This window comes from Pectinophora gossypiella, chromosome 13 (genome assembly GCF_024362695.1).
Source record: "Pectinophora gossypiella chromosome 13, ilPecGoss1.1, whole genome shotgun sequence".
Classification (NCBI taxonomy): Eukaryota; Metazoa; Arthropoda; class Insecta; order Lepidoptera; family Gelechiidae; genus Pectinophora; species Pectinophora gossypiella.
In genome coordinates, this window is record NC_065416.1 from 8664794 (window position 1) to 8676919 (window position 12126).

At 37.7% G+C, this 12126-nt stretch overlaps 1 protein-coding gene across 1 annotated transcript in view; it reads right to left on the minus strand.

Moving 5' to 3' along the window:
- Positions 1 to 12126, minus strand: part of LOC126371950 (protein singed wings 2) — a 68388-nt gene that overhangs the window by 23214 nt on the left and 33048 nt on the right. Inside the window, exons 4-6 of the mRNA XM_050017417.1 lie at positions 11709 to 11868; positions 9753 to 9915; positions 398 to 555 (exon numbers count right to left, since the gene is read on the minus strand). Coding sequence (XP_049873374.1) covers positions 398 to 555; positions 9753 to 9915; positions 11709 to 11868 — 481 coding nt within the window. The remainder of the gene's footprint in view (positions 1 to 397; positions 556 to 9752; positions 9916 to 11708; positions 11869 to 12126) is intronic.

Genomic DNA, 12126 nt, shown 5'->3' on the forward strand with positions numbered 1-12126 from the left:
ATTTAATAAAGGCTCTGTGTAGAATATACAGGGATGATTCAGACGATGATTCTAAGTTAATATCAAGTGGAATTTGCGAAAGTATGGAACTGAAAAAAATTTTAAGCACTAAAATTTTCATGAATTTTCCGACAGAAAATTCCACTTCATATGGTCTGAATTATCCCCCTCAGTATTCACACCCATACCTACTTGTATGGCTACCTGTATGTACTTTTACGGGGCGTAAGTGACATCGTTACGAATACTGATAGGAATGATTCAGCTCATTATATTTTGAGACGGAAAATTCCACTTGATATTAACTCAGCATCATGGTCTGAATCATCCCCCTGAGTATTCGTTACGATGTCACCAACTCCCTGTAAGTATATACATTATAATAATAATATCTCACCCGTATTATGTCCATGACTTTATGCAGCGGTTTCCCCCTGTACAGCTGTTGATGACACATGAGCTTGTGGTAGTCAACAATCTTCCTCTTGACTGTCCCGTTCTCCCTCTCCATAGCCAGCCAGTCTAACCCTCCATCGCTGCAGTCCCATTTGTTATCTACAAAATTATTAACACTAGTCACTGTTGTCCTGTGGAAGTCACTGTGTTCCTACCACCGATCTCCGGTACCGGACTTGCTTTAATGAGCACTGTGGAAGATACGTGGAGGCTGGAGTGGAACATGTTCGACGCCACAAATTCGTACCTTACTCAGGACCCCTCGCGGAGGGTCCCTGGCTTTGACTCCAAACGGAAAATCTGGACCCGACTGAACCGGTGTAGGACCAATCAAAGAAAGTCAAACCATCGCCTACATAAATGGGGCTTAAAGGAGTCGCCATATTGTGAATGTGGTCACCCGGATCAAACCATATCTCAACGAGTGCCCTCTGCACCGGTTCCCAGTTAGCATAGCCGAGCTGCATTGTGTGACGGATGCGGCAGAGACTTGGTTGGGGGAGCTTAAGCTGGATATATGATCCACGCAGGATATTTTATTTTTGTCTGCCATACTCAATAATAATAACTAATGTGTTATTAATTTATCTTAAGTGCAGTTTTCACCAACTATCACGTTGGTCTACTAACGGAAAGCTCGGTGAGGTGTTGCTACTTGCTTCATCTTGCAATGGATGTACCTCTGACATTGGAATGTAATTGAAATGTAAGCGACTAGTAATATCAGCACAATTTGGACCTCTTCTCTGCAACGTAAACCTACGAGATTCGCACCCGGTCGGCTACCCCCAGTCAAATTCTAAATCGATCTATATTTTGTAATATCTCCAGATCTCAAAAACTTTGTTCCAACCGATTTCACATAATGAACTTCACTTTTATCTTCTATTCGAGCATATGTTGTGTATTTATGATATATTTTATTTCTTTGGCATTTCGTCATTTCTTAGTATATTAAATAAATTATTACTAACTCTAGGTACTTAACGGCCCTGGAACAAAAAAGAAAGTTTCGAAATACGAAAGTTACTTAAGTATTAAGCTTCATAAGAACATGGTTTTAATCCCTACCTCGAAATTCGAAATGTACAGAGATTTGAGAAAAACTTGTGGAATCTGCGATCTGGTGTATGTTTGTAATCCTCCTAATGTAATAGGATTTGGTTTATTTACTTAAATACTCCTTTCCGACCGCGACTTGGTTTGTGAGGACTTTGGTTGTTGCGATAAGAAACCTTTTTCGTAACCCTAAGAAGTATGTTATTTATTTTTCCGTCTCACCCAATGTGTACAAGCAAACAACCCTAATCAGTTAAGTACTGACAACGTAAGAAACGGAAGTAAACCTAGCTCAACCCTGGTGTCAGGGTTATTATTGAGCCGCTAAAAGCAAGTAATAACCGGGACCGACGGCTTAACGTGCCTTTTGAAGCACGAATCATCTTACTTTTGGACAATCAGGTGATCAACGTGTAATGTCCTAACCAAACTAGGGATTACAAAGTGATTTTTGTGATTTGTCCCCACCGGGATTCGAACCGGGCACCTCCGGATTGTGAGCACAACGCTCAACCTTGCACCACGAAGGCCGTTAACCTACGAGCTACTAACCACTGGTGGAAAGCGGAGAGTTGCAGTTCTATACGTAGTTCTATTCCTTTTTTTTTTGACGTGGCTTATTGTAGATTTGCCGCAGATGGTATTAACTACTTGGTCGGACAAATGGGGAGCGCTGAAGGCTCTCACCCGGTACAACGTTTAAGACAACAGGCCTGAGGGTGCCCAGTTGAGCGCGAACCTCGGCTCAGGGCGTCATCTGAGAGGAAAAAAATATTTGAAAAAAATATTAAGGGAAATCGTCGACCACGCCGCCGGCAGGGTCGGTATCGGAGTCCTGAAGGGTTTGGTGTCGCGAGCTGATTGGCGCCCTCTATGGCTATAGTAATCAGGTCGGCGGGAAGTTCTATTCCTTATTCTGTGGTTACTACTAAAAATACAGACGACGTCTTGGAAAAAACATGTATTTCCGTTTTGTATTTGTAATACGCCATAGCTAAAGTAACTTTAATGGGACTTTGACTATTACTTCGATAACATCATATTTCTCAAAGGAAATTATTACAAGTAGGTACTTAGAGCAGTAAATTATATATAGGTACGGTAATATTACTTCTGAAGAAATCAACAATATCATCGTAGGTAGTATTTGGTTGTGCCCGTTTTGACGTTTGTCCCACTGCTCATCAAGTATCGTAATTAATAACTAAGTTAAAGGAGGAAATAGCTGCGCTTTATTGTGTTCATCAAGTTTCGTATTCACTTATAACTATATACATATATAGACCAAAGGAATGAGGGACTTTCCAGGCTACGCCAAAAAATAAAAACATGGCGCAGTTTAGAGTTGCCTACGTTTAACTTTTTAGTTCATAGATGTCAGACATGTATCTTTTATTTTTGTTTTTGGGTATAAATGATGATCCTTGTTATTACACCCAGGTACAACACATTTTCCACCCATTATTATTCTCAAAATAAAGAGAAGCAATATAGGCAGCAACATAATTCTGTACATATCTGATCCAAAAAACAAACACCTACATGCCTCCGCCATTACATTATACTTCCTTTATATACTATATTATATACGTTCATAATTATATATACTATACTATATAAATCACATCCGAAAGTGATTTTTCAAAAAGACTCTAATGGGGTTTTCTCTATACGCTTTGTTTGTATCCTGCTTAACGCCTATTTTATTTGGAGAAAATATCCATGTAATACCTTTACCTACGTAATTCCTTAGTCGGTTTAATATGCCTGGGGTGATCAGCAGTTGTCCGTATATTATGATTTTTGCTCCCAATTCATCCGAATTTATAATTTACACACATTTAGGCATATTTATTTATTTAATTATATGACTTATGGGTTGTGGTTCGGCATTGACCAAATTCGAGATGTCCTCAGAAAAGATTCAATACGATCTTCTCTGAACCGGCGTGTGTATATGAAACAATTGATGAATGTAGAGGAACCAATCTTAAGAGAAGTATGTCAGGATCGAAGCAAATTAAATTCTATAGTCTCTGATTTCCTCGGTGGAAAGTAGAGGAGTTTATGTACTTAATGTAATTGTATGGCTTATTTATAGAGACTAGTACATTGTGGCCATACAACTCGCAACACTGTGTTCTTCCTAGTTAAAACGGAGCATATACTTGCATTTTGTTATTGCTATGTAGGTTGAACTTGTGTACTTACAGTGCAAATGGTCCGATATTCGATTCCCAGTCAGACAAACATTTGCCTGAAGTACGTTTGTTCTACGTCTGGGAATATTGTGTTTGCCTCCTCTTGACTGTATAGGATGTTAGTAACATCGCAACGCAAACTTTGAAGGATGATTCACACCATGATTCTGAGTTGATATCAAGTGGAATTTCCCGTTGCAAAAGTATGGAACTGGAAATAATTTAAAAAGGACTACAATTTTTGTGAATTTTCCGTCAGGAAATTCCACTTGATATCAACTCAAAATCATGGTCTGAACCATCCCCGTCAGTATTCGTTACGATGTCACACACCTGTATGGCTACCTGTACGTACTTGTACGGAATGTATGTGACATCGTAGCGAATACTGAATACTGAAGGACGGAAAATTCCGCTTGATATTAACTCAGAATCATGAGCTGAATCATCTGAGCTGAGCCTGGTATTACATAGTAATATTATTTATTATGTAAAGACCCTATCTATTTTGAGTTACCCCGATAATCCAAATTGAAATAAGTAGAGGCTCAAATCTTTGGAAGTGGTGTTTTTTTTCTCTTGATTCGGTCTTAAAAAGATACATATAGGTAACAAGATAAGATTTTCCTTGTAATATCCACTGTTTCGACTTTGTGATTCATGTTTGGGTCTTAAATACGAGTAATTGATATGACGTGGTTTCCGGGATTTGTACCCGGTAAATGGCACGCCCCCTTTTACATGGGACTATTGATTTACCACTACTATAGATACAGCGCTTGATACAAAAATGCGGCAGAAAGTTGGCGCTTGTTTAGCTATACATTTGTACACAGCGGTACATACATTCAATAAAATCGTGTCAAATTAAGAAAGTACGAATCGTCTTATTACGTATATTAGCGCGTGGTGCTTCGTAAGGCGGTCGGGTTATACTGCGACTCGAATTGACCGGGATTACTTGTTTTAGTGTATTTTAAACTAAAATAATAATTTTGGTGGGTTTTGCTGCGAAAATTAAAACTATGATAACATGCACAATATCATTACTTATTAGAAATATGATGTTCCATCCTTCTTTTTTCGCTTTGAGCTTCTATTTAAGTTTTTACCACGCACTTCCCCGTGTTGCCAGTTCGGCGCCTAATCGTGCACTGAGGTAAAGTACTGTCAAAGTTGCTATATTAACAGTAACTTTGCGTCCCACTTTTTGAGCGCTAATGTCCAATCTACGGTAGTAGTAAATCTATGCATGGGACTTAAACATAGCTGGGGGAATTGGGTGTATTTACTAAATACCTCTGCCTGCCTTTCCGAGGATACAGTCGTGATGCTATGTTTACGTTACGTATCGATTATATTTAAGACAATAGAAGTATAACATATAAAAAAATATTTTTAAGCTTTTAGCATAGTGTGTTATTTACATTTAGCTAACCCACCTAATATAATATATTTATGTAAGTATTCAGTATACTCAACTACGGGAATACTGAAAATTGAACTTTTACGATATAAACTCATACATAAATAAACAAGGAAAACTTAAGCAAGAGTTAGTAAGGTACCTACTAAAAACTTCTGATACGAGTACTGACTTTAGAAACAAGTGAAGAGCGATCCGCGTGCTTGTACTCACGTACAACCAACAAAGGAGAGATACGCGACACTTTTTTGACGAATCTGATATTAAAAGCTACATAAGATGAATCTTACAAGCCTACATCACTCTGGATAGAGACAGAATAGCCCGAATAGAACCTAGACACTACTTTTCATTCCTTCTTTGAATAATTTATTTTTATTGAATAGCTTGTGTTTGTAACTAAAACAAAAGAAACTTGAAAATATGGATTTCACTACCTATTGAAAAAAAATATTTTAAAGTCGAACATTGTCCGCTTACAAGACATTGTCACGAAGGAAGAAGAAAAAATTGCAATGTTGCCACATAACAAAAAATAAACAAAAGTTACCATTTTAAAAGAATATAAACAAAAAGTTGTTATAAACTTTCAAACGGTGCCTGGAAGAAATTGTCGCATGAGCAATAAGGCCGCCTGTTGTGCCTTTCTGTATACGTTATCCTTATTTCTGTATCTTGTGTCGATTGTGCATTTGTACTCAATAAAGTATTTTCTATCTATCTATTTATTTTCATACATATTATAAGAGCGACCATAGTACACCCTAAACTACGAGGCCCTTGCTTCCCTGCGTGTACGTCTCTTCCCGGTGCGCGGGCGGCAGGGTTCAGGCTACAGTGTTCAGTTCCGCAACGTCGAGCGGCGCTACCGCGTGACCTTTGATGTTTTGTGTGAATTCTTAAGTTATTCGAAATAAACTAAGTGAATACAAGTTCTCGGTCTCTCTCTCTCTCCTTGGCATTTATTATTCCCATCTGATGGTGGGGTCTGCCTAACAACTTGGATTTCTGCTCTATATATTTTCTGTTATGATATTGGGATACAAGTATTAAACGCTTAAAATATTTTTTAGATACATTCTCGGAAAATCTGTATCTAAAAACACAATTTAAATAATAGGTAATTGTATAAATATAGAAAGAATTACGAAGTATTTTGCATAATTGGATTTAATTTTGCGTAATTGGGTGAGATATCTATTTTTAGCAACACTGGATACCTAAGTAATTATATTGTAACTTGTTTAATTAACAGATTTACTTAATAACTTCAACGGACCACAGAGACAAGGAGGTTTAAATTATGGATGTTATTTATAGGTCCAGTAGGTAGCTGATTTAGTATTTCCATGGCAACATAACTGATTAGGTCATTGAACTGTCGCATACCATGGTACTGACGATGGTATAACTCCTTATCTGGTCTCCACCTGGTATGCTCAATCCACCGCCTCAACAAGCCGTCATTGTTAGCCCATTGATGACGTAAGTGTTACCATTCAATTGCTATCTCCAAAAATCCAAGGACGTAAATTTTATTATTGAATATTAAATGAATTACTGGCTAATGTATTCAATTACTATTATTTGTCACATATATAAAAATCATTAAAACTATACGTAAATATTTTACTAAAAGTACAAAATTTCCTTGTTTTTTGACGTGACTTATTGTAGTTTTGCCGCAGATGGCATTAACTACTTGGCCGCACAAATGAGGAGCGCTGAAGGCTCTCACCCGATACAACGTTTAAGACACCAGGCCTGAGGGTGCCCAGTTAGGCGCCAATCTTGGCTCACGGCGTCGTCTGAGAGGAATACATTTGGAATATTTAATCGACCACAGTAGGCTGATAGTGATAAGCGCTGAATGAGGGAAATCGTCGACCACGCCGGCGAGGTCAGTATCGGGGTCCTAACGTGTACGACAGCATATGACAGACAAGTCACGAGGGGTTCCATTGAGGCATCATAGTTCCTTCTTGCTTGATATACAACATCAGATTGTAATAAAAGTTTTGGAACTTAGCTAAATTGTATTACATACAATCTAAACTTTGTATAGCTGGCAAGGGGTATATAATATACTATACACGTCTGTCTACCCCTTTTAGGGATGCAGACGTGATGCTATGCTAAGTCGACCAATAGCGATAACCGCCGGAGAAATCGACCGCGCAGCAGATACATATAAAGTTTACGACCACCAAAGCTGAATCGAAAAAAATGAATCGTAAAAAAAAATGAAATGTGAAACTACGAGGAATATTTTGCTCTACATAGAAGTGCTACATTGCTAATGCTTTTAGATATAGACCTAAAAAATATGCAACGTAAGATGTTGCGAAATATACTGGAAACCGTATTTTTGTAATTGTATATTTTTTTATAAATATGTACGGTAGGTAAAGCAACTAAGCAACTAAAATGCTGATGACGTTGTCGTTTGCTCTACCTACAGCAATAATATCGAATTTCACGCAATACATATTATATTATGTGATATTGATTACGTAAGGGAGATCCTAAGATGACTCTCACGTGTAGTATACAGAGTGTTAGCGACATCGTAACGAATACCGAGGGATGATTCAGATCATGATTCTGAGTTGATATGAAGTGCGATATGTTTTTTAAATTATATACTTTTACGATTTGAAATTCCACTTGATATTAACTCTGAATAATGAGCTGAATCATCCCCCTAAGTTTTCGTTACGATGTCACTTACACTCCGTACAAGTACATACAGGTAGCCTTACAAGTACATATGGGTGTTAGCGTCACCGTAACGAATACTGAAGGGGATAATTCAGACCACGATTCTGAGTTGATATTTAGTGGAATTTCCTCTCGAAAAGTTCCTTAAATTTTTTGTGTTTGTTTTTAAGTATTTTCTGTTCCATATTTTTGCGATGGAAAATTCCACTTGATATCAACTCAGAATAATGGGTTCAATCATACTTCAAAGTTTTCGTTACGATGTGACTAACACCCTATATAGATAATTATGTGGTACAATTTCCTACGCATAGATGAAAGTCTTCTCAAGATCAGAGTTAGTAATAATATTGATGATTAATTTTTGTTTTTATAGCTCCTACCCGTGCTTAGGGAAACTCACAAAGAGAAAATCAAATCGAAATATTTTCTGACTCGGACAGGACTTGAACCAGCAGCTGTTGTCAAGCCGGGACGAGCGTGTTAACCATTACACTACCGGATCCTCCTCCTGTACATGCGAAATTCTTTCGTACGTCATCAAGCCGACGCCGGCGCCACCTATCTAGAATATTGAGTACTAACATTACTTAGATTCGCACGTTTATAACGGCAACCTTATTAGATTTCACTTAACTATTAATTATTACTTTAATAGAAAATCTTTAATGAGTTAATGTTCAGTAACTGAAGTATTTCAGTGTTTCAGGTAACAACTTATTACATTTTTAAGTTACAACTGTAAAACTAAGTAAAGGTAGTTGTGTTTTTATGCAATATTCACTTTTATTGACAATTAAAATAATGTTAAGTGCACAATCGGGGAGGAAGAGAGAAAGAAAATGTACTTTGCAACATATTATTCCGGAAATGGTGATGATCTATAAAAATGCTACATATTATTAATAATATTTGGGGGTTCGATTCCGTCGTTAAGTTCACCCTCGAGACCCTACGCGTGACACCGGGGCCCGGGATGGTGCTATAATCGACTGACACATTTACCAGTTCTAGGGTACCCCCGTGCGTGGTTACCACCCTCCAGATAAAGCTTTCTTGCTTGCTTACATTGAAGTACCCACGACATCCACAATATACAGGGTGTTAGTGACATCGTAACGAAAACTTTAAGGGATGATTCTGAGTTGATATCAAATGGAATGTTCGGTAGCAAAAGTATGGATCGGAAAATAAATTAAAAAAACACAAAATTTTCATGAATTTTTTGACAGGAAATTCCACTTGATATCAACTGAGAATCATGGCCTGAATCATCCCCCTCAGTATTCGTTACGGTGTCACTAACACCCGGACCTACTTGTATGGCTACCGTATGTACTTGTATGGGGTGTAAGTGATATCGTAACGAATACTGAGAGGGATGATTCAGCTGATTATTCTGAGTTAATATCAAGTGGAATTTTTCATCGCAAAAGTATAGAATTGAAAATAATTTAAAAATCTAAATAAAATCATGAATTTTGCGACGGAAAATTACACTTAATATTAAGCCAGAAACATGGTCATCCCCCAATCATCCCCCTGAGTATTCGTTACGATGTTACTAACATATACACCCACACCTGTATATATATTTTTAAATATAATAGGCTCGCGTTTGACCACAATCTTACCTGATGTTAAATGACGATGTGGTCTAGGGTGGATCACGCTTACCTAGCAAATGCGTATTCACTGTAGCCTTGAAGACTCCTAGATAATAACGAGCCAAAAATAATAAAGATACTACTGAGTCGGTGTGACACTTTCCGTAAATGACACCGGGGCGGACACCGCGGCGAGAAGGGGTTTGGATTTCAGCCAAGAGAAGTGTCAGGTTAACTCGAACGCTACGGGTAGTAGCCTGAAGTTGTCATGTAATCACTTACCGCTCAGAAAGACTCTGTCCAGCCTAGGTGGACCTCTCAGCAGCCTACCCTTCATATGCCGCAAGACATTGTTGCGAAGGTCCAACTCTCTTAGTTCTGGCATCAGCACAATCATATCGGCTTGCACCTCCCACAGTGACGTCAGACCATGCATTACCAGTTTCTGAAAGAAAATGAATCTATAAGTAAGTACCTAGTAAGTACTAAATTAATCGCTCGCCGCCGCCTTAATTTAGCATCTAATTGAAAACGAAATCAATACGTTGATAAGCGAAAATTTCTGCGTAGTCATTTAAATCCTTCTTGATACGTATATTTTGGTAATACCACAACTATTAACGGAATGAGAGGGCGACTTTGGTGCTAATTGTCTAAGCATACAAAATAAGACTTAAAATTAGATTTTTCTTTTTTTGTGACGAGACTCATTCCAGATTTTCCGCAGTTGGCATTCACTACTTGAACGGCCATATGGGGAGCGCTAAGGGCTCTTACCCGGTGTAAAATTTAAAACAACAGGCCTTAGATACAAGTCAGATGGGCACGCTCCTCGGCTCTCAGGACCCCGATACCGACCCCGCCGGCGTGGTCGACGATTTCCCTCATTCAGCGCTTATCGCTATCGACCCACTAGGGTCGATTAATTCTTTCAAATATCTTTCCTCTCAGACAACGCCCTGAGCCGAGGTTCGCGCCCAACTGGGCACCCTCAGGCCTGTTGTCTTAAACGTTGTACCGGGTGAGAGCCTTCAGCGCTCCCCATTTGTCCGGCCAAGTAGTTAATGCCATCTGCGGCAAATCTACAATAAGTCACGTCAAAAAAAAAAAGCTCCTTGGCTCAGGGCGTACTTACTCTCTCAGTACTATATTTTGAGAGAATCAATCAATCCTTATGTGCCGATAGTAATAAACGCTGAGCACGAAAAAACCTAAATTAAGAAGGATTAAATATTACTCTAGTGTAAATGTCATAAATGAGTAAATGTCAGCAGACGAGCCTCCATTCAACCCGCCCACATTATTTAAATTAAGTAGGCACTTTGATTCAAAAAGCTCATTAGTTAATATAAAAGTATTGATTTTCTTCATCCAAACAAGAAAAAAATAGTAAACGAAAAATTAATTTTTATTATTACTTTAAATATATAAAATATTAACAACTAAGACAATTACTAAAATTACGACTTATATAATTTTATTTTATACAAAACAACATACAGTATCATTACCAATATTCTAATATATAAACATAATATATAAAAGTAATATATAAACATAATATATAACGAAAAATAGATATAAGTATAGGAATAGGTATAGATATCCGATAAGGCCGCCATTAGCCATGTACCTTGTTAAGTCTCTTTGTAACTATTTTCTTTTATTTCGGTGCAATAAAGTTTATATGTACTGCATTGTATTGTATAGAAGGAAATTATTATAGCTATGAAGTGCACTTGGTAAAAACGCGCAAAACAAAATCTTTGTTCTAAATAAAATGATTTATGTAAAACCGGTTTTATCCTGGAAGGGATTTCTCTTTCGGGGTTTTTAGGAAAAAATAAAATTAAAAACTAAACAGATAGCTCAAAAACTCAAATACGAGTAAGACTAAATACCATTATTTAGTTTACAGTTAAACACAAAATTAAAAGATTATTCTTAAGTTTTATTGTTTATTGGTGTATCAGGATCATTATAAGTGGAATTTGGTGGTCTCTGCCTAGCCCAATAGGAAATAAGCGTGATTGTATGTATGTTTTATTACTCACTGACTCCGTAACTTTCATTGTAACGAATGCCGTGCGAAGCAAATATACAATATTACTTAAGTCCAAATTAAAAAAACTTACAATCATTTTAACAACGATATCACCGCAGTACAGATTGTTTTTCTACGTAACATACTGCTATTGTGAAAGCACATTATAAACGTTGATAAGGCGGATATCATACCTCTATTTTACTGTGTTCATCGAAATGCCCTTTGAAAGTGTTCAATGAGGAGCAGTTAATGAACTCCAAAACACGTAATTCCGGGAATCGAAGCTGCAGTCGACCGACGTTGAAGCATTCCCCCGGCCATTCAAACACCCGCAAATGTGTTATTTCGTAACTGAAACAAATACTTACATTAAAAACACAACAAGAATCCGGATCATTGTAGACGGCGATACGGCTCATCACCTAGCCACGTTGGTCTAACAGAATGCTCGGTGAAGTTTAGGTACTGATACAGAATCCATGTGGCTCAGAATACCCTATTGGGATATAGTCATCATGAGCTTATATTATTATGTCACAATCCGTATAGAGCCACGGTCGAGAGACGCCGATATTCCGTCGTATTAACTGAACGACGACGCGCAAAGTC